We start from the raw sequence: 24,512 nt of genomic DNA, 5'->3' as shown, positions 1-24,512 counted from the left end.
TTTACGTTCCACCCTCACAAGCCTCTCAGGGCCTGCTGCAGAAAAACATCCCCACAGTGTAATGGTGCCACCACATGCTTCACAGTAGAGGTGGTACATATATGATGAAGTGCAGTGTTTGGTCTAATTAGCCATTAACTCAATTTTGGTCTCATAAGACCATAGACCCTTCTTCCAGCTGACTTCAGCATCTCCCAGGTGCCTTCTGGCAGACTGCAGGCGAGATGTCATGTGCATTTTGGTAAACAGTGGTTTTCTTTTACCACTGTGCCATAAAGCTACAACTGGATAAGCACCCAGGTAACAATTGTTGTCTGCATCCATAGTCTCTCAAATCTCCATCCCTAAGGCCTGTAACTCCTACAGGGTGGCAAGCGATCTCTTGATGGCCTTTCTCAACAGTCTCATTCTTACACAGTCACTCAGTTTTTGGTAGGAGACCTCTTTTTCACCGCTTTATAACTTTGCTTTACCCTTTCCATTTCTGAATCATTGTACTCCAAGAGATATTCACAAAACTGAAATCTGTCATGCTATCCATCCCCTAAATTTTGCTCTTAAATCCCCTTTTCACAGAGTTGTTTGAAGTGTTATTTTGTCTCCATGGTAAAGGTTATGCCATGATACTGACCCATCAAAAAGTGAACCTTCTAGATAAATGCATGTATACCCAAATCACTTCAATAATCACCGGTAATCTCTAGTTCATGAATCATGTGACTCTGGAAATGAGATGGCTGAACGTGTGATGGGTGATAATGGCGTGTCATGTTAAATGGGAGAACAATCAATTACTTTGTTGTTTTTTCACTGTAATGTATATAAATGACTTTGCAGAGATCTGTTTTCAACTTCTACATGGTAAAGTATTTTTGTTACAGAAAAAACAAACAACTGTGATTCAGGTACAATAAAAGATGAAAACTTCCAAGGGGTGAATACCTTTTATACGCACTGTATACACAGTTTAAGTTGGCCAGCCTTGTGATAGGTTAATATATTAGGTCCATCATATAAATCTACAGTCTTATGAAAATCGAATTGACACATAATAGACAGGTACACAGGGTAAGCACATTTATTTCTGCTTCAGCATATTACAATGCTTCGGTATATTTTGCTTATGTTTACCATTAGTATATTTTTACTAAGTTGCAGAATTATAGAAACCTTTAATTTGAAAAATAATATAGGATCAGCTTCATTTTTCATATAAAATGCTTCCTATCACATGACTGGTAATAAAGGAAATAGGTCTTGGTTTGCTAAAGTGCATGATCACTGGTTTACTGAGTTTACCAAACTAGTAAGAGAAGTACTACAAGTGTCCTGCAGACTTCATCAGACTTTACAAATAAAATGCAGAACCGATCATAAGTGCAGATCTTATTTATTTATCAGACCCTATTACAACTCGGATGACTCAATTTCTTTTTAGTGTCTCCTTGATGACCATCATTTCTTATTAATCCGATTCAGTTCTTAGCCAAAGATTTGAATTGCCTTCTAGATAACCATTTTAGAGATGCACCGTTCCCTGCAATTAAAAAACAAAACAAAAAGATTTATTTCATGTAAAACCAACGCTCCAAAGAGAATGAGACAATTAGAACTAAATGGACCAGTGATTTTATTGGACAGTAAAATACTTTCAGACCAGTCTCACTGAAGTGCTAATGTTCTCTACTGTGCAACACCAAAAAACTACTACACTGGGCAACCAATGACAAAAATGTAACGTACCACCGTTACTGCCCTTTTACCTTGATAATAAAGTATGAGACTTACCTTCTGGGCACATGCGGGAGCCCTATCTTGGTAGAATAGTGAGCACTGTGGTGTTTGGGCTTAGCAGCAGCTATGGCTAGTTTCTCCTCATAGGGTTTGAATCTGGAAATCTCTCTGTCCCATTCACTGTTAAATGAAGGTGCCTCCGCTGAAATATAGAAGGAATAAGACATGCATACTCGTAAAATAATCCCACTTTACCCACTATCAGTATTTGATATGTATAGCGATAGAAGGATGCACATGCATTGTTGTCACTATTTAAAAAGGATGGATTTAGGGATTTGAATGTGTTTGGGATCTAATTATTCATTTAGCTGCCTGATATAAATCATTTCCAATTAAATACATGAACAGTCAGGTGAACCCAGTAACCTTTTAGACTCTACATTATTGTGACCCTGTTTTACGCTATTAGCAGCTTCCTGCACAGGCTGCACCTTTATTTTGCACCCACCTAAAATGTATCTTAGAACACATACAACGCATCAAACGAAGACATGCAGCTGACAGAATGAAACTCTCAGATTTATGTTGGCCATAAACACATCAATTTGATCATTTTAGGTGAAAACTAACCCATGAACTTAGAGTCACTGATGAAATTCACGCTTAACACATCTGCAAAGAAGAGCTAACCACTCAGCCATCATACTGACTGTTTACCTTTAAGTAGCTTCCATAGCACTGTGGGGTGAAACGCAGGGAACTCAAATATGCAACGTGCATGTGTAGTCGCACTCTGTCCCCTCTTTCATCCACTAAGTAACTGTTGGTCATTTCCTATGTGATGGGTGGCAGGCATAAGCTCCCCGGACAATTGGAAAATTTGCCGATATATATAATAATATTCCTCGGGGTCTTTGCAAATGAATTAAGATGAACAGTGCAACGGGAGATCTCATCAAGCTTTGATCATGGAATTATGAGATGAAGCACTTCCGTGGTGGAAGTGGCGAGATTCTTTATTTCAGGTTATGAAACTAGTCCAAAGCAGACATTCCAATATTCACATTAAGGCCGGGCTATTTCTGATCAATACAGACAGCCAAACCAACATTAAAGAGGTACTGACAGTGAAATGACAACATTATAACTGCTAGTTCAGTACACAAGGTTGGCCCGTTTGCTGTGGATCAGTTTAAAATAGGATTTAATATAATATTGTTTTGCCATAAAATGTCATTTACAAAGTAATATACAATTGAAAACAATGTGAAAGAAGAAACTCCACTGACTAAGCTGTCAGGATTTGTATTTCCCAAGATGGCTGTTTTGGCAGTGAGAGGAGCCATTGAGGGCTACAAATGATAGTTATGGACACTAACACGTGTTAGATGTCAGTGAATTAAGACTATTGTTATTATAAAATGCTGGTGGCTTATGAAACACCATCACAGATTATTACTGCCACTCACATTCGTCCATATTTAAAAACTCTTGGTTAAATTCACGATCCCCGGTCTTGTTGTTCTCCAATTGTTTGACAATATGGGCCCGATCTTTGATGTGATGGCCGACAGCCATTTCTTGCATTCCGGTTGTAGAATCCCGGACGGATTTCTTAGTTTCCTTAATCTAAATAGAAAAAATAATTGCTGTAAACTTTGGCATAATCCCCACATAAACAGTCCAAATAATAATCCCACCTTCAACCATCCACTATGATTCCCGTTCAGAAAGGGTTGTCACAACCTTGTCTATGCATTCTCCAATGGCAGCAAAAACTGTTTTCAGAGTTAGAGTGCAACTAAATCAATCTCACACGTTTCTGCATTTATACTCCTAGTATACAGAATTTGAGTGTACCTGTCACAGTTTTTCCCATTTACTAGGGTTGGTACTAGGAACTGCCCTTGAATGCTCCACAGGCTGGACAATGCTGAAGCTGATCAATCACATCCCTAGGTGGCAACATTCACACAATAATGGTGTGCACTGCAATGTCTCCTGACTACTACAAACTTTACAGCTTGAGCTTCTGAGCTCTGTAAACATGCTATTTTTTCAGCAAAGCAGATATGGAGAACCAGTAAAACATGAGCAAGAGCTCCATCTGCTGGCTATATACAGAATAGCATTTCTCAACCAAGGTGCCATGGCACCCTGGCGTGCCTTCTGGCTTCCTCAGTGATGCCTCAAAATGTTGTGATAGTGGGACTATGATTTGAAGGGGGAAATGAAGACTGAAGTACAGGGGGCTCCTGATGTAAAGGGGAACTGTGGTGTGAAAGGGGGGCCTTGATATGAAAGAGAGGCTTCTGATGTGAAATGGGGGGCTACTAATGCAAAGGATGACTTATGTGAAGGGAGGAATCTTTATTTGAAGGGGCACTTTGATGTGAAGGGGGAAATAAACTTTTTTCTGTGTTTTTGCATAGGGTCCCCCTTTAAAATCTGACATTTTGGACTGGGGTGCCTCGAGATTTTGCATACTTTTAAAAGGAGAACTATGGGGTTTTTCCCCATAGTTCTCCTAAGGATCACAGGAGGACATATACTAGCGTCCTCCCGTCACCCAAAGCTCAGTATATCGCGAGCTACAGCTCACTATATACCGAGACCGTCGCAGCCGGGATGGATCCCGACAGTACTGTCGAGATCCACCCAGCTGCGTGAGTGACAGCTGGCTCTGCCTATCTAGAGGCAGAGCTTGCTGTGCCCGCCCCCTCCGCCGTCCATTCCTCCAGTCAGCGATGGAGGATTAGAGAGGGGAGGGGGGGAATCCCTGCAGGGAGCCGTAAGTGACAGTCATGGCTCCCTGCAGGGAGAAGATCCAGAAGTGAGCGAGCGCTGGTATGTGTTCGCTAACTTCCCGATCTATTGAGCCGACGTGTGACAGTTTCATTGTCCCACATCAGCTCCAACTATGAGGATGAGTGGAAATCACTCACTTCATAGTTCTCCTTTAAAGGTTGCCGTGACTTGAGATATAGAATATTTAAATGCAATATTTCATGTTCATGACGCATAAAGAAAGAATATTAGTATAAAACCACTTTACATGACATGACACAAAAGCCTAAAAGCAGTCAGGTGAATTGAAGCACCTGCAGATACCTCTGAAATGTGTCCCAGGAGCTCCCAGACCCCAAAAGTGCAATGCATAATGGTTTCTTCCAGCTCTCTATACCCCCTTTTTTAATGTGGGGACTCTATAGAGGCCCTACAGCAGGGGTGCCCACAATTTTTTGTGTTAAGATCTACTTTTCAAACGACGAGCTACATGAGATCTACCAACGAAAAAAAAAACCTCCCTCGCTCTCTCTCTCTCTCTCTCCTGGCTGTCTCTCCTCGCTCTCCTGGCTGTCTCTCCTCTCTCTCCTGGCGGTCATTCCTCATTTTCTCTCCTGGCTGTCTCTCTTCCCTCTGTTGGCTGTCTCTCCTTGTTCTCTCCCCTGGCTGTCTCTCCTCTCTCTCTCTCTTCCCTCTCTTGGCTGTCTCTCCTTGTTCTCTCTCTCCTTGTTCTCTCCCCTGGCTGTCTCTCCTTGTTCTCTCCCCTGGCTGTCTCTCCTTGCTCTCTCTTTCCTGGCTGTCTCTCCTTGCTCACCTTGCTGTATTTTACAAACAGTGTAGTGCAACAGGCTGTGTAAACTAATATTCTTTGATGTAATACATAGCACTTCAACCACCAGAATCCACCAGAAAGGTGTCAGGGAGCTGGGCTCAGCAGACTCAGGCTAATAGGTAATCATGTGTGCACAGCTAAATACATATACCAAAATGGAATAAAGGGGCCGCCATTAACACCCTTCGTGATTTACCAGCATCAGCTTTGAGAGCTACTGGTAGATCACGATCTACCTAATGGGCACCCCTGCCCTAGAGCCTGTATGTAAATAGAGCATCCACCATCATTGAAAGGGAAACAACGTTTGAAATCTGTTAAGAAAACCAGATGGCTGCAGACCGAAAAATAAAAGGTCATTTGTATTAACCAAATATAAACTGTCTGCACTGTTGGAGTATGTTTTACACAAAAGTGGGGATTTCTTTTAATAAAGGCAAGGTAATACGATTTGTATGTTCACATTTCCTGTGTCAAATGCTTACAAATAAAGTTAATCCATCTCATGTTAATGGCATAACAAGCTTGCCAAGCTGGAATGAAAGCAGCAAGCTTGTTGTACATGTCAATAAATGTGTAAACATAGACCAAAAACAAATGTAAGGACAGATGTACTAATTAATACTCACACCACCGGGAGCTTGACGTGTTTGACTAGTAGCTTGGAAAATCTTTGCTGGCTCATTTCCAGTCTTGGAATATGTCATTACTGAAGAAGACTTAAATGAATGAGCGTTTGGATTGTCTGCCAATCCTTCCTGCAGGAAGCAAAATGAAATAGGTAAATATACGACAAATGGAAACATATTAGGACCTCACGGCATATTATTTCATGTAAAGGATTTTTAGCATTCTCCAATACAACTGTCCCAGTGACCGGTAAGGCCATTGTTATTGCACAGAAGAAGGCAGTTAGTAGAGGAACCAGGAGCATAGTAAAACCAAATCAGAGAGGCGCACAGAAGGTTTTCTGGCTAGTTAAGGTAATGGCAAGTATCCTGTGAGGTTGGCTGTTAGGCACGAGTTTTACCCTTAGAGCTAATTTTTTTTATTCCTTAGAGATATCCGTTTGCCATCTCTGACTTTTACACTCGCACCTAGATGGAGGAGAAGAGTAAGATTTTTCTATGTTCCTCGGCTCCATCTAGTGGCCATAATGCAGAGCTGCATGCTGATGTTATTTTTAGTGAAAGGGGATAAGTGCTTATTTGTGTCCAGGTGCAAAAATAACTAAGTTAGACCGCTCCTTGGAGCCTCTCTCCCTCACATTCTATACACTGTCATCACGTTCTATACACTGTGTATAAGCCGTGAGGACGCTGAGGGAATTAACATTGCTGCAGCAGAGAAGGAGACAGGCTGAGGGAAGCACTGTGATAATTTGCCGGCTCCACGGCTCGGGTGAGTATAACTTTTTGATTTTTGCACCTAGAAGAAAAAAAAACAAACAAGCACTTAAAGTGACATTAAACCCTCAGACTTTTTAACATAAAACAATAGTGTAATGTGTGCCTTACTGTAATCCATGGTTGTTTCCCTTCTCTTTGCTGCTCTTCCTTTTAAATCTGTATCTGTTCTCATGCTGGGCAGAACTTCTGTTTTGCAGCAGACTGCCTTGTCTCTGAAATGGATACATGGTGTCTGGTGTGTAGGTTTGTAACCTGAGCCAGCACTACAGGAAGAGACACTCAGCTGCAAAGGGAAGTTCTCCCCAAGCATGAGAAGACATGAGGATTTAAAAGGAAGAGCAGCAAAGAGAAGGGAAACAACCATGGATTACAGTAAGGCGCACATTACAGTATTGGTTTATGTTAAAAAATCTGAGGGTTTAATGTCACTTTAACCCTTGCGGTGCTAAAGTAGCCGCACTGCAAGGGTTGAGCAAAAGTTTGCCTGGAGTTTATGCCCGCTTCTTTCATTGATATTATATGATCAGCTAGATCTAAACAGACGTTACTTCCAATTCCCCTGAATCTGTTTAAAAAATGGAATAGAGTTCCATTTTGGCAGACCTGACCACGACGGATCGGAGGTAATCTAATGTAAAGGGACACATACGACTCCCCATAGACCTAACATGGGTCTGCGCACCTCAGTTTTTACCTCCACCACAACATGGATGTAAAAACAGAATGGACAAAGATGTCACCAGAGTTCCGTTCTGCTCCATTCACTATGTGATGTGTGCACGCATTCCCTGCTGATCGGAAAGGACAGCGCCCGTGTGAGAGGGGCCTTAGGCACACATATGTCATACACAACAATACACGGTCATATGACATATTCACATTCTGCTCTTTACTGGATACATATGAAATCTGCCAACATCATAACATTTCAGAATAAAACATTAAAGAAGCACAAATAAAAAAACAGTGCTATCCTCAGAGTAGAGGGTTGTTTTGATAGTACAGCATGTGTCCAGACCCATCCAGCAATATGAGAAGTGCGGCGGTCACGGGGAGAGGCGCAGCTTAATATATGCTGGTTCTTCTGTTACTAGTGTGTCTATGTTTTTGGAAGAGCGAATGCGAGCTGGAGAGCAGAAAGCACGATTACAGTCTAATGATCCCACAGCTAGAGTGTCTGATGTGCGAGGGAAGATGAGGAATTTTCTTTTCTGAACGCTGGAGATGTGGCCTTAGGAAGGAGATAATGTTACTACATTAAAGTATGAGTCACTCATATATAGACTTGGCTGATCCGCAGTACACATAGGCACCTCGCCCGGCCCTGTACTATGACCAAACATGGCCGAAAGCTACAATGGGCTGTATGTGAAGAGAAATGTTATTAATAGGGATACACACTGAAGTATAAAAATGAGCCATTAAATCAAATGGAACTATAGACCCGGCATTTTCTTGGAAAGGCTAAACAGACCTTTGGCATACACAGAGGATTCCAGGGGCTTGAAAAGATTATGTTCATCACTGGCAGGGGCAGTGAATGGAGCTGCTGTCCACTCACAGGGAACAGGGGTTTGTGTAGGGGGAGGAAATGCAATATCAATAATACAGGTTCATTCCATTGCCATTCAGCTAAACACTAAAGCCTAACTCCAGACACATTCATTGCTTCTTGCTTTAGTTTTAGATAGAGTGGGGAGGAGTTAGAAATAAAAACCTAAATTTGTTTCTGTGATCCCATTGGGTACATTTTACTTTGCTACCTGTCCCTGTGACACCAGGCAAAAAATGGGGAGCAGTTGTCACTGAGACCAGAGGTTTTGGATAGGGATGCACCGATACTAGTATCGATATCGGTGGCGTTACCGAGTATTTGGGCGACTACTCGTACTCGCCCAAATGCTCCGATGCGTAGCACAAGTACTTCCTGTATCAGGAAGCCGGGCAGCGTGTCATTACATCAATCAGGAAGCTAGGCGCCGTGTAATGACGCACCGCCCGGCATTCTGATTGGCATCATGAGATGACGAGGGAGCATGAAGCCAGCTTCATGGCCAATCAGAAAGCAGGGTATCGCCTTATTACACGGTGCCCGGCTTCCTGATTGGCCAGCCAGACGGCTCCAGCTGGGTACCGGAGGAAGGCCACGTTCTGGCTGGAGAGGCCCCGGGGGTGACAGGCTAGACAAGGTAAGAGGGGACAGACTTTCTTGTTAATCGGGAAGCCGGGTGGCTAGTCATTGCATGCCACCTGGCTTCCTGAATGAGACTACTCGTTACTCGGTAATTGGTATCGGCGAGTACCGGGAAAAAAATTATCGGTACTCGTACTCGGTACCAAAATACCGGTATCGGTGCATCCCTAGTTGTAGAGATTTTAATTTTGTATAGAGTAGGGAGGAGTTAGAAATAAAAACCTAAAATGTGTTACTGTGACCATCGAGCCCCCTTTCCTGCACTTCCTGCGCCACAAGGCAAGAAATGGGGAGCAGTTGTCACCCTGACCAGAAGTTTTTAGTTGTGACTGAGTGAAGAGGAGATAGAGGTAAAAACCTAAATTTTCTTCTGTGATCCCCTTTGGGTACAATTTCCTACACTTCCTGCACTGCAAGGGTTAAGTGTTCATTTGGTTGAGGGAGGAAAATAAAAAATATACACTCACCCAATCCTCAGATCCAGCCGGCTGTTAGAGTGTTCCCACTGGCCTATCTCATCCTCCGCTGCAGCTATGGTATGTCGCGTCGGCGTCCCCATGTCCTATACACTGTGTATAGAATGTGATGACTCAGGGACCTTAGTCCATTGCAGCAGAGGGGGAAGAGAGGCTCCAGGGACCGGTCTAAGAGCAAGCCAGCTCCAAGGATCAGGTGAGTATAACTTATATTCGTCCCTAGACCAAAACAAGCATTTAACCCTTGCAGTGCGGGGGTAGCCCAAATGCAAGAGTAAATAAAAAATGTCCCCGGAGTTCTGCTTTAAACTCCAATGACAAATGAATGCGTATTCCTCCGTAGCTGGCACGCCGTGTTTTATCAACAGAAAATAAATGGTATATTTCTTCTTACAGAGTAACACAAGTAGTACGAGTTCCGTTTATATGACTGATCTGAGAATCAGAATTATACATCATCATGCAGAACACCACCACCCTAGAAACGCTACCTAGACATATCAGCCAATCAGATCTTGGCAAAACCAAAAACTGTGACCAGTGGCAGTCAAAGCTGCAGAGACACCCGTCACTTCTCACACCTTTATGGATACTGAATGAATAGTACATTGGCTCCAGAATACCATTCACTGAAGAGAAGTGAAGGACTTACAAACTGCTTGTGCATGTCAATCATTCGGTTTCTAAAGTTGGCCATCATGTTGTCAAACGAATGGAAAGAATCCTTCACTTCGGGGGCCTAAAATAACGAAGAAGGCAAAGAGAAATCCAATTCAGAAAATCAGACGGCACATTCATTCTGTTCATGGCACACATAATATTCATTTTAAAGAACTCCGGGCAACATTTTTTTATTAACCCTTGCATGTGTACTCAGCTGATCTTCGGAGATGGTCAGCTGTGACAGTGCTCCCTCCGCTGCAGCGATGGTATGTCCCTCAGCGTCCTCAAGTCTTATACACAGTGTATAGAACGTGATGACTCACTGCAATGAAGGGGGAGAGACACTGGAAGGAGCGGTCTAAGTCCAAGCTGGCTCGGAGGTTAGGGTGAGTATAACTTTGTTATTTTCCTCCCTAGGCCAAAATGAGCATTTAACCCTTGCAGTGCGGGGGTAGCCCAACTGCAAGGGTTAATACAAATCTTGCCTGGAGTTCTTCTGGTATGCGAAACAAATAAGGTGAAACAATCTGACATTATAGACCTCGTAACTGAATACAGGGGTGAAGGAAACAAGGCAACAACTCCAGAATTATAAGTGTCCTGTAGGGTCAAAGGTAACAACCAATCAGATGTATAACTGTACTGATCTGTTCTAGTGATCTCCATTACAATCTGATTGATCTTTCACTGCTGTTACACTTTACCAAAAATCGTAACACAAAGCAATATTTCTTATTTAAAGGGTATGTAAACCCAAGGACACAAATGTCGTATATTGCAGTGTACCCGTCCTCAGATGTGCTGTGGCTGCATTTGGTTTTCTCAGCCTTTGTTTCCCTTTATTTACTACCTGGTGATCCTGCCAGTAACACACTTCCATCTTGTACAAACACTGAACTGCTCTTTTCACACCAAGGATTTTCACTACCCGAGAAATAGGATTGTGTGCTAGAGCTCATCAGTGTGCCGTTATTCATTGATTAAGCCCTATGAAGGGGGATTTCTGGCCCCTGAAACGCATTGGTGGTCCATATCTTCTTCTTGTCATTTGTGAAGCCAATAATGTTTTTTTGGACCCTTGAGACGATTTCCTGGCTTTTTTAAGCCTTCAGTAACACACTTGTCCTAGGATTACATGGCTCATTGAATGAACAAGATCTATAGAGGAGCAGCGTTGTCACGCTGGGACACCAAACGTGTCAGGGCTACAGAACACCTCCCCTCCCCATAACAAAGGGTAGTGGTCCACACAGACAACTGGGAACAATACTGATAACAGTACAGGCAGGGAGCACCGGAAGTTATCAGTTCAGTAGAGTTCTGACAGAAATAACAGGTATTTTTGCACTTATCAAACGGATACAACATAACACTTTCAATGGTATATTTTACAGACTGAAAGGAAGTAAACGGAACTGCTAAGCTTTATATATATAAATATACACACACACACTGATCAGCCATAACATTATGAATAGGGATGTCCCGACAGTACTTGTACTCGTGAAAATGCCCCGTTCCTAGAGGCCAATACTGGCCCTTTAAATTTATTAAACAATAGCAGCTGCCTAAAGTTCCGCACTTGCTGGGGACCTCGCGGCAGCTGTCTTTGACAGCGCCAGCATGGCCAACATCTCCTCCTTCCCAGCACCCACAGAGACTGGCATACCACTGGACAGCCCCACACCCGCCCGTACAGCCCTTAAGTCTGGCACGAGTCTGGCACCCACTCGTTAAACCTTGGTGAGACCTGCATCCACCCGCAGAGCCGAGGACCCACCCGCAGAGACCTACACGCAGCCTTGGTAAGACCCAAACATAGCCTTGGTGATATCTACATGCAACTCTGGTGAGACCCAAAGACAGCCCTGGTGAGACCCAAAACATAGCCCTGGTGAGACCCAAAACATAGCCCTGGTGAGACCCAAAACATAGCCCTGGTGAGACCCAAAACATAGCCCTGGTGAGACCCGAACGTAGCCCTGGTGAGACCCGAACGTAGCCCTGGTGAGACCCGAACGTAGCCCTGGTGAGATCTGAACGTAGCCCTGGTGAGACCCGAACGTAGCCCTGGTGAGATCCAAACGTAGCCCTGGTGAGACCCGAACGTAGCCAAGAGATGGTACCGGGATGCACTATGGGAAGAAGGCAAGCCAGCGGAGGCAGTGTGATGCTTTGGGCAATGTTCTGCTGGGAAACCTTGGATCCTGACAATTTCAGCAGGATAATGCACCGTACCACACTGCAAAAATGGTTCAAGGATGGTTTGAGGAACACAACAACGAGTTTAAGGTGTTGACTCGCCCTTCAAATTCTCCATATCTCAATCCAACCGAGCATATGTGGAATGTGTTGGAATAACCATATGGAATAACCAATAACCATATTCCATATGTGGAAAAACTCATGGGACTGAAAGGATCTGCTACTGACGTCTTGGTGCCAGACACCACAGCATACCTTCAGAGGTCTAGTGGAGTCCATGCTTTGACGGGTCAGGGCTGATTTGGCTGCAAAATGGGGACCTATTCAATTTTAGGCAGGTAGTCATAACGTTATGGCTGATTGCTGTATACATATACATATATATATATATATATACACATACATACATACATATGTATACACACACACTACACTTTAATAGGACTAGTGCAGTTTACACATAATTTCAGGAAGTTTTTGTTCCATAAAAGTGCACAAAGTTCTTCATTTAACAGACAAGAAGAGTGGGGAAGGGGAACATACAGTCTGACAATACTAAAAAAAATTTTTCACATGCTGCTGAAGAGCTCTGTAACACAACTAAGTCAGTCATGGACAAATGAATGTTGTAATTATGATCCAGTCCCTCCAACATAGAAGCCAACCAGGACTTGTATAAAGCCAGGACACATGCTTTTACTGACAACTGAAAAATATTAGGCACATCTACAACCTAGATCCAAGAGTTTGTAAGACACTGATCTAAATAATGCTATCCTATATTTATGTATGTCTTCTATAATCCTGTATATAGAAGTAGTGATAACAGACAGAAAATGGCATGCTAGCTCAAGTGAGTGAAGAATTTGTTTTACTATATGAAGGGTCAGTCATCCTTGTCTGCTGGCAGGTCAGACATATATAACTGAAGCATGAGAAGACATACTGGAAGGACACCGGACACCAATGAAAAAATAGGCTGTGAGAATTTTCCTTAATTAACATGGTAACGCAGATCTCTCAGGTTGCGTTATAGATTTCAGTGTTTTTAAATATCTAATTGGAGTGCAGCTATGTGTGTATGGGTACTTCGCAGTATTCTACACAGTGTACACATTATCTCCATTTTACATGGAAGTGTACTCAGCAACAACAGCCACTTGTAACTTGAGTTGGCTTTTACATAAAACTATCACCCAAAGGAAGACAGAAGTTACTGAGAAGTACTATTGCTGTCACCTCACAGGTCCATATGCAGTTTAATAAGCATCAGTACTTATTTGTTTAATTATACATAAGACAGTTTAGATCTCCACAAACATTGTTTTATTGCGTCTTTTCATTATCTGTATCATTTGGGACTACTATATACAGAAGGCTATACTCACAATCCACTTGTCACTGCATATAAGGTTCAGTTTTTTTGAGTTTTGGGTGTCAGCATCTGTGGTCATTCAGTAGTGCTTTAAAGAAAACTTGTCCAGAATGAAAGTGTATAAAGACAACAACAGTGCTAGTCTAGCCTGCAAATCCATTCCTGTCAATCTGTCTCATGCTGAGAGAATGTTGATGGATTCATTTGACAGCTGCACAGGTGCGCGCTCATAGCTGTCAGACCTAGGCTGGGTCTCGGATCCAAAGGACACTTGGGGATCATGTGGAGACTAACAGAGGTACTTGCAGACACCTCCGTACTGCAGCACTATTGCTTCCTATGATAAAATAAATTGCCCGGCCCTAAAGATTTTGGCTGAATCAGTTCAGAACTTGGTCTCTATGGACATCTGTAAACTTGCCTACAGACATCGGAGGAACGATTGGAGAGCCTTGCTTCCCCTGTCAACGGACTTGAATAATATTTTACTTTATATTTTATATTTGCATTTATGTCTACTAATGAATGCGCATTTATACCATATGAGCCACCCAAAAGAACACATTATATTAACCATCTTAAGTCATATTAATATATCTAATACAGCATGCCAACATTCAGTATTAATGTCAAACAGCTTTGAATAAAGGCCAGGGTATAAAACAAACTCTGCTTTATGGTTAGAGCCAAAAATGCCATGCTTCCAAATCACACAAACACAGACCCAAAGTACTGACCATACTAGAAAATGAGGCACTAGGCATGTCGCTGAGACTCGATGCCTGCAAGAAAAGGATCAATGGAAGTCAATCATTTTGAATGATGCTGATGTTTTAAATGTATGATATGACAATGGAAATATTCTGGGTGCAGGTATATTAAAGTGACTCTGCTGCAAAAATAAAAGTCACCTAGCCTACATCCCTTTAAACTTACCAATCCAGCCGCCTGTGCCACTGAACACCACTCTAGTGAAAGGGAATTGCCACCTTCACAGGGAATCACCTGTCTTTTCTTCTAAACAGACACTTGCCAGAGTGTCAGTCTTCTTTCTGCTCTGCTAGGTGGTTCCTTCTGCCAACCCTTCCAAAACTACCAGACACAGGGGTGAGCCCACGGCATGTGACAGCGACGGGCCCATCACCAAGCACCAGCTCTGACACACGAAGTGACAAGTCATGAGCTCCTCCATACCTGGAAATGCTGTGTTTTTCCTATTTCCAGATCACTGAAGGAGCAGTGTGGGAGTAAAGAAAAGGTGAGTATGTGTTGCTGGGAAGGGATGTATTAAAGGCCATCATGGACAAAGCACAGGTTTGCTTTAAGGATGGTGTTCTTTCTGAAATGCCTATATTACATGAAAATTAAATGTATTAAATAAAAAACAAAACTGTGTATTAAAGAAGCTTTACAAGTCAAAATCCCTCATCTGCATATACAATGTACCTATTTAAATGACAAGCCAGGATGTAGGACGAGAGAACTCCGTGTTATGTTGGAGTGTGGACCATTGGTATATAAGCCATCACCTCTACCCTCAGCCCGACCATCCTTCACCTTTCATTCAGAGATGGATTCTGACCAGCCCGATGTCTGATCCTTTCATTCAGATGAGGCTATGTAGCATTTGGTCAAAAAACAGCTGCTCTAGGTGGCCATAAAAGCATTTTCTACAAGACTAGCATCTATTTTGTTTAGCCATTTATGAATATAAAGGGCAAGATATTCATAATTTCACTCAGTCCACTGTAAGAAAAGAGGTGGATGGATAAATAAGCCTACTTTATGGCTATCATGTTTAATTCTGCATCATATCTCTACTGAGGAAACGACACAATTATAGATTCAGAAGGGACACATATATATACATTTGTATTTGAAAAGCAGAATTTCATGTGTCAGATGCAGTCTAACCATCTTTGATTGTTCTAGCTGCTCTAAACAGATATAAACTTCTAGCATATTGCACAATAACCACTGTGCAGCCTTATTAAAGCCCCTCTAAATGGTCACTGTAGCAATATATCTCCTGGTAGACCTCATATACAGATGTATACATTTTACTTATCCGTCTTGAATAAATTAATACTTAATTACAGGCCCCGGTCAAAATGTACCTCTGTTATCCATATCAGATTGCTTAATTTATGGACAGTTTGCCTATCTTAACCCCCTTGATACCTTCTGTTTTAAGACAGCTTCATTCTGCTTCCTACTGTTCCTACAAATACTGCAATTTATTGCTCATATATGATTTATTTGTTTATGATCGATAGATATATATATATTACATACATATATATATATATATATATACACACACACACACATATACATACACACATATATACATACATACATACATACACACACACACACACACACACTTGTTTCAGTTTAAGTTGCCGTGATAGGAATATATTTGGCAGCTTCCTTTTGACCTGCAGATGACTGCTTTCTCTAAAGCCAATATATTGAGCTACAGATATTTAAGTTCAGATTACAGTGCCAGTGGCTGGCAGAGCGCCATTGACCCTTGCCATGTCTTTATTCTTGCCGTCTTAAATTCAATGTGATTGATAGAGTACCACCCCCTAAATTAACCTGCTCCTTTCCAAACGTACCCATGCTGCCTGTGATGTTTTCCTAACATTTTTTCCAGGAAAAACATCCAGAAAGTTGCTTTCAGCAAAGGGTATTGGCACACTATATATAGCAGATGGAAGAATGCCAGGCTTGCTTTTATCAGTTACACAGCCAGGAGTATAGGAACTGACATCTGTCCAACAGGCTCAACAGTGCTAAACTTGTACATCAGTGTCTGTAACTGTAATTATGTGCCTGCTAGGTAGCTAAAACAGTTAATAGAGGAGAATTAACACATGTTAAACTATTATAGGAATAGGACAGGGTGAAAACAGCTGTGGATTAAATCACCAGGAAAGAGAAGAAGAAGAGCAATACGGGGCAGTTAAGGGTTGGCATTACAGTGCCGGCACTGTGCACCTAAGCTAACAATCAGGTCTTTGAAATGAATCTAGCGATATAATCTAAGCTGATGACAGCACTGTGATATGAGGAACTGCTTACCCTGTGATCTTCCCTCAGAGCCACCTGGGAAGAGTTCTGCCCTCTGCGGCCATGAGATCTGCCATCTGTGATACTGAAGAAGGAATCCCGGCCAAAGGGATCAGAGAAGCTTCTCATCATCTGTCTGACATGTTCTTGGTGTGCACGGAATGGATCCCTGTGAAATCAGCAAATGCTTGTATATCAGAGTACATTTGCTGTCCCCTCAAAATAACTTAACACACAGTCGTTAATGTCTAAACCACTGGCAACCAAAGTGAGTACACCCCATACACCAAATTTAACACACCTGCTCCCCATTCACACATGAGACATTGTAACACTAACGGGTCACATGACACCGGGGAGGGAAAATGGCTAATTGGGCCCAATTTGGACATTTTCACTTAGGAGTGTACTCACTTTTGTTGCCAGCGGTTTAGACATTAATGGCTGTGTGTTGGGTTATTTTGAGGGGACAGCAAATGTACACTGATATACAAGCTGTATACTCACTACTTTACATTGTAGCAAAGTGTAATTTCTTCTGTGTCGTCACATGAAATGATATAAAAAAATAGTTAGAAAAATGTGAGGGGTGCACTCACTTCTGTGAGATACTGTGTGTGTGTGTAGATATATATACATATATAAAAAAAAATCTACACATATACACGCATAAACTTAATTGCTTTGAAGTGCTCTAATGAATAACATTACTAGATACGAGATATGTATTCAGTGAAGAACAAAGCACATTTCTTCTTTTGGCATAAACATAAGTCATGGTGTAATAAAGCTCTGAGGTCACAGCCATAAATCTCCCATAGTATTTCAGATTTCTGAAATAACTATAATCATTAATAATTGATTTATCTTCCAAAAAACCCAAAGTCCTATTTGTCATCTTGGAAGACTGCAGTTGAGCAGTGCAGAAGTTCAGTTCATTAATCATTCATTGACTAGCACAAATTTACGGAATAATAAAATATGGTATACATAGTCCAATCTTTTGTGTACTGTTAAACAATTGAGGAATGGGCGGGAAATGACTTGGCCATTTACTAGCAATGTGACTTGCACAGATTGTATTATTTATTAGTCTACACCTAGTTAGGCTTTGTATTAGGTATGAACCTCTGGTGTGTCCATGCATCAGCTCTCCCCAGTAATACATACTTCAAGTGACACTAAACCTGAACCAATTCAGAGATGATTTGAGGATCTACAGCCGAGAGATACACAAATAAATTGTTCATAGTTAAGGTACTTGAATGCAGTTTTCAGATTTACCTCCTGAGTTTAGTGTCACTTTAACTGCTTTACCACAGCTCCGTTCTCTGTGCTCCGCTCCAAGTGAGTCACATGCTCCTCCAGAAGTACGGGCTAGTTTCTTCACTCTAGGGCTTGAATGAATGTTCTTCTAATGAGGGGGCACTATAGCAAACTATGAAGCAAGGATTACTTTAAAGTGAGTCAGGCATGAACCGAAAACTGTCAAGACGACACTTAAGGGTAGGGATGCACTGATAACGGTTTTTCGGTATTGAGTGCGAGTACCGATATTTTTCTTTCGGTACTCACCGATACCAATCCAAACAGCATGGAGCCGGCTTCCCGGCCAATCAGAAAGCTGGGCGCCAAATCATTACCCGCCGCCCAGCTTCCTGATTGGCCAGGTACCTCACCGTACTGCAGGTCGAAGGAAACCTCCCTCAGACCAGAAGTTTCAATATCAGGGGGAGGTATAGGAGCATTTGGGCGGGTACAAGTACTTGCCCAAATACTCGGTATCGACATCAATACCGATACTATTATCGGGTTCGGTGCATCCCTACTGGGACAGAAGATGCCGACACATACTTTTCTACAAGGTTAACCTCCAATATTTGCTACAATGTCTGCTCTGCATGATACTGAGCGGGGTTTGACCGAGCTCAGAATGTCAATTCTACAAGCTTAGATTGATGTCAGGTTCACTGGTAGTTCTAGAGTTGGTCAGGTGAAAGCAGCCACAGTTGTAATCCATTTGCAGAAACATAGTATGGTACCTCCTCATAGTGACCCTTACGTTAGCCCATGTGGGGAAAATGAAAAGGGTTGCTTGACACCAGCACATACTTACCTTTACTTTGCTTCCTCACCATTCCACTTTCCGATAAGGCTGTAAAAAGTTAAATACTCAGCAGGTCCAGATAATAGAATGTGATTCATTCCCACCCCTCTTATGTGACAGCACTGGTGCCTCCTTATTGGGGAAGGGTCAGTGAGTCTACAGAGCCATAAGCTCTAACATGTTGGTTTGATGCTTAAACAGGGCTTTCTTTCCCCATCGCGGCAGCTGAATTGAGAAGCATGAAGACAGTAAAGTTGAATTTATACTACTAGGGTGGTGACCCTTTTATTTTTCTCTGCATGGGCAAAGGACAAGGGCCACTTTAGTTCTAAATCAGAGCTACTGTAGTTGTTCTGTTACTGCTTCATTTTACAGTGTCACCCAGTTCTAGCAGGCATTGGTGCTGGAACCAATGGCTGTCTGCAACAACCAGGGTAGAGGCTTAATCCTGGCCTTCTAATTCTGCTTCAAAGCACTTACTGTGGTTACAAGGGAAATCCGGTTACATCATCTCTGATATAGATAGGAATTCCTAAAAGGCTTTATCTGCCCTACCAAGCAACAGGTAGCAAAATCTAAATCAACTTTGAACATTAAAGTGTATTTCTACTTTTGCAGTCAAATGTGAGAAAACTGCTCCTTGTGTTTGTTATGTGTTCCTATTCACACGACATACCAAAAAAACAAAAATACTTTCGATGTTTTATTGCAGCAGGCAACATGGCTGATTCCAGGTTTTACTCAGCACCTTCACAGTGATCTGTCCTAATAGAAAGACTTGGGACTGAAATTTGGGGATTGTGTTTCTCACATTAACATACTGTACAATGCAGATGCCAGAGTTGTAATCTGTTAACCCCTCACAGCCCTTCCTAACATTACAAAGAAAGAGATTTTAACACTAATCCTTAACCCAAGTACTGTATGTGAACGGGGACATGTAACTAATATAAAAGAGGTGTGATCCCAATGTGCCTGCGAAAGTGAAAATACACATTAAATTGTGAAACTTATAAAGTCCAATAAAGCACTGGAGGCAGAAGACACATGTTGGCAAAGTCTGGCAGTAAGATAAGACCAGCATGGAACACAGGAAAATGTGTCCCAGTCTGCCCACCATCTGGGACTGGGAAAATATTCACACTTCAGCTGGAGAGTCTTCCTAAGTAAAAGGAAAAGGCAGCACTTGACTTCTCAGCTACAGAAAAGGAATGTCCTTGAGAGGTCCATCTAATGCGCAGACCAAAAAGGATTAGAGTAGCCGTGTAGGATTTGAAGATTTGCGAGTCTTCCTAATAGTTCACACGACATCTTCAGACCATCTGAAACCATTCCAGAACCGGATCAGTATAAACGGCACCATCCAGTGGGCAGCCAATCTTGCAGGCATTTGTAATAAGTGACTCATACAGGGGAATTGATCAAAAGTGGAGCAGACAAAATCTGGAGCAGTTGCCCAGGGCAACCAATCAGCTTCTCTCTTCAGTTTGTTCAGGTTATTCGGTAGGGCCGATACTGCTAAGGATTTTAGTGCAAACACAAATCCCACTTAATCAGGAGCTCACTGGGTCTGAATTGCCTTGTCTAGCATTGGGGCTGAGCAGGCAAAAGTTTTATTTTGCTCTGACATACTCTTAAAGCATACAAAATATCTCTTCATAAGGCCAAGGAATGGGGAATTTGATTATTATGTATGACTAATAGTAAAATAAGCACCTTCTCTACAAACCCCACCCCATCACCTAATGGAAATTGTGGCACCCATAAAACCATGACATGTGTGATATCAAGGTGGACCTTTCAGTAACTTTACAGGACTGCATGGATACATTTCTGTCAGGTCACAACATGCAAAATGACGACAAAAAGCAGTCCTAAAATAAGAGGGATGAAGCTTTTCCTCATTCTACAGACTGCAACATTCAGAACTCTGTAGCAGGTCACAAGGTGAGAGACTGCCACAGGGGATGATCTTTGTTAGGGTGCCCATACACTGCACGATTCTCGTACGAGAATCGTGGGAAATCCCGCAATCGTACGAGAATCGTGCAGTGTATGGAAGGCATGCAACCATTTCTACTGTACGGTCGCATGCCTTCCATCGAACCAGCATGCTAGAAAACTCGCCGGGAATCGTACGATTCTCGGAGAGTTAGTGGCCTGTAGTGTGTTTTGCTGTGTTCCTGGCTGTTTATAAATATATATATATATATATATATTTGTTTTAGTCTAAAATGGGCTTTCAGTGCGTTCCAGGGCGTTTGTATGCTTTTTGGTGCCTTCCAGAGTAGAAAAAATCGGGCATGATGCAGTTTTTTTACATGCTCTGGAAATGAACGCTCTGGGTGTGAACTAGAGCCCAAAATACCATTGGAATACATTGGGCGCAGTTTTAATGCGTTCTGTAACTGCTCTGCGCTTGGTGTGAACAAGCCCTCAGACATTTGCGAGCACCAAGATATTCAGGGATGTTGTATTTCTGAGCCAGCATCCAGGTTCAGGATACAGGTATAGATGCTGATCCTGGACAATGCCCTTCTGATGAGAAAAGCAGATGAGGGCATTGTCAGGGCAGTACTATGATCCCTGGGAGAGGTAACAAATACTTGGAGGTGGTACGCTCACTCTGTCATTAGAACTGCTGTTTTCTCTGCCTCGGAAAACAAAGGACCTAATATGATGTATCTAGAACCGGGGTGGGCAACCTCGGCACTCCAGCTGCTGTGAAACTACAAGTCCCATGAGGCATTGCAAGACTCACAGCCACAGGCATGACTCCCAAAGGCAGAGGCATGCTGGGATTTACAGTTCCACCACAGTTGGAGTGCAGAGTTTGCCCACCCCTGATCTAGAGGCGCAGGGGACATAAGCATCTGTTGGCATCCTTGTACTGTAAACGGACTAGTTCCATGTGCACTTGTGTTGTCATTTCAGCTGGATCCCTGTGGCGTGAAGACAGCATTGGCAGGAGTTCATTAGAGCAGCTGTGCCCAACATGGATGCTGGCACTGGACTGCTTGTTCTGCTGTCGTGTCTCTGCCAGAGGACAACGCTTTCATTACAATACACATACTTTGTCAAGGACATTTTTCAAGCAGAGAGAATGGGAAAATACTTACACTTAATATAACAATACTTACCCATCATCCTCTATATACTGTGGCATATATCCTTGGTCAATTCAAGCAAGTGTGCTTAGGGAATAAAAAGAGAGGATTGTTTGATGGCTGAATTATGCTTCCACATCCAAAGTCTATGGCTAGCTTTAACAGTGCTTTCCATTTTGCGACCATATTTAGCATTTTTTGCTTCCCGCCTCAGGTACTTTTGGATAGGGCTCCTCCAACGGGAACGCAAACAGAGGCAATAGTGAATGAAGTGACATCACAGCCAAGCAATGCCAAATACACCAACCAGAGGTGCCGGAATATAGTGGGCTCCACATTCTTGCCGTTAAAGCTGGATCTCCAGCCATTCCAACAGGCAAAGCTTCAGCACTTCCTGGGGGTCCCATTCTTGCCTCCAGCACATTCCTATTGGCCAATTAAAAAGCCCATCATAGTGATGAGTCAATAGGAAGAAGCCATATTCAACTGTCTAAAATAACAACACCAATGCAAGCCACTGATACAAGATCATATATCGAACGGAAAGCCCACTATATGTCCAAAACATTTTTTAGTATAAAAGAGCCACACCAAAAAATCGCCGGCATAGTGCAGCCGTTCTTCTATATTGGAAAAAGGAGATAACCATCAAGGCGCTCACCAATGTAAGCCTTGTCCAGTAGCATAACCAGAGAGAAGAGACGAGTAGATGGAAGCTGCTAACCAGACCATCGGAGGATCTCCTGATGGAAATGGAGCTGGGGGGTTCGATGAATGGAATGCACAACAATGATGGAACGTAAGTACTGTACAGTACACATGATCTTCCGTTTCCTCTCTCCTCGTGGTCAGTTCCATCTCCTCAGTTGTGTATGAAATGTAAGGTGCTGTTGCTATAAATGCAGAACGGAGGATAATGTGTACAGCACTTACCCTCCATCATTGACATGCATTCCATTCATGGAACCCCATGGCTCCACTTCCATCAGGAGATTCTCCTGTGATCTTGTTAGCAGCTTCCATCTACAAGTCTCCTATTTGTGTTATGCAACGGGACAAGGCTTACATTGGTGAGTGCATGGAGTCGGGGGATTGATAAATGGAATGCCCGCCAATGATGGAACGTGAGTGCTGTACACCCGATCTTCCATTTCTTCTCTCCTCATGGTCAGTTCCATCTCCTCAGTTGTGTATGCAAATCCCTCTTAATCAGAGAGGAGCATGACACAGAGAGGAGACTTGTAGATGGAAGCCTCTAACCCGATCACTGGAGGATCTCCTAAGGAAAGTGGAGTCAGGGGTTCCATGAATGGAATGCACGCCAATGATGGAACGTAAGTGCTGTACACACGATCTTCCATTTCTTCTCTCCTCGTGGTCAGTTCCATCTCCTCAGTTGTGTATGCAAATGCACGGTGCTGTTGCTAGGCACTCGGAATGGAAGATCGTGTGTACAGCACTTACGTTCCATCATTGACATGCATTCCATTCATCAAACCCCCGACTCCATTTCCCTCAGGAGATTCTCCTGTGATCTTATTAGCAGCTTCCATCTACAAGTCTCCTCTCTGCGTTATGCAACGGGACAAGGCTTACATTGGTGAGTGCATGGAGCTGGGGGTTTGATGAATGGAATGCATGCCAATGATGGAACGTAAGTGCTGTACACATGATCTTCCATTCCGAGTGCCTAGCAACAGCACCGTGCATTTGCATACACAACTGAGGAGATGGAACTGACCACGAGGAGAGAAGAAATGGAAGATCGTGTGTACAGCACTTACGTTCCATCATTGGCGTGCATTCCATTCATGGAACCCCTGACTCCACTTTCCTTAGGAGATCCTCCAGTGATCGGGTTAGAGGCTTCCATCTACAAGTCTCCTCTCTGTGTCATGCTTACATGTGCAAGTGCATTGATTGTTATCTCGTTTTTACAATAAGGCCTGGTTCACGCCTAGGCGTTCTTGAGCAGTTGGAAAAGCGCTTTTAAATGCCCAACCTAAGAAATCCCATGATTTTCAATTGCCCCGGTTCACACCTGAGCAGCAAAACGTCAAACACCCAAAAAGGTAAATGAGCTTCTTTTGGGTTAACAGCACGTTTTTCCCCCCATAGACTTCAATGGAAGTGCCAGAGAACGCGTGGCAGAAACATGATGCAAACTTTTGTGCACATTTTTGTGCGTTTGTACACGCGTTCATCCATTGAACGCAATGTTTCTTAAGCTGCCAGTCAAACGCGCATCTTCATGTATGTGCGTTTTCACACTCGTAAAAATGTGCCAAACGTGCAAATAACTGCATGCTGAACACACGCGTACAAACCCGCAAAAACGATGCTGCCTAGGTTTGTGAACCCGGCCTGAAGAAGTGCTACACTATGCCACTTCACTCTTTAGTTTATGTTAAATATGACCGCCCTGTACAGCCTGATGCCAACCAATGAGGTGAAAGCCGGCCCTTGAAAATAGGAGCTGGAGAGTGAAAGTCTGGAGTCTGACTGGCTGCTTATTACAGACAATTTGGTAAATTGCTTAATC

General features: G+C 42.8%; 1 protein-coding gene across 1 annotated transcript in view; it reads right to left on the bottom strand.

Annotated features, from left to right (window-relative positions):
* Positions 1-1,126: 1,126 nt before the first annotated feature.
* The window catches only part of MLF1 (myeloid leukemia factor 1), a 33,952-nt gene continuing 10,566 nt past the window's right edge, over positions 1,127-24,512 (bottom strand). Inside the window, exons 2-7 of the mRNA XM_018574590.1 lie at positions 16,769-16,925; positions 10,088-10,174; positions 5,986-6,114; positions 3,207-3,366; positions 1,789-1,936; positions 1,127-1,537 (exon numbers count right to left, since the gene is read on the bottom strand). Coding sequence (XP_018430092.1) covers positions 1,507-1,537; positions 1,789-1,936; positions 3,207-3,366; positions 5,986-6,114; positions 10,088-10,174; positions 16,769-16,925 — 712 coding nt within the window. The 3' untranslated portion in view covers positions 1,127-1,506. The remainder of the gene's footprint in view (positions 1,538-1,788; positions 1,937-3,206; positions 3,367-5,985; positions 6,115-10,087; positions 10,175-16,768; positions 16,926-24,512) is intronic.

Source organism: Nanorana parkeri, unplaced genomic scaffold, assembly GCF_000935625.1.
Source record: "Nanorana parkeri isolate BGI_ZX_2015 unplaced genomic scaffold, ASM93562v1 scaffold3072, whole genome shotgun sequence".
Taxonomy (NCBI): domain Eukaryota; kingdom Metazoa; phylum Chordata; class Amphibia; order Anura; family Dicroglossidae; genus Nanorana; species Nanorana parkeri.
The sequence above is the reverse complement of the archived record's forward strand: the minus strand, read 5'-3'. Positions and strand labels throughout refer to the sequence as shown.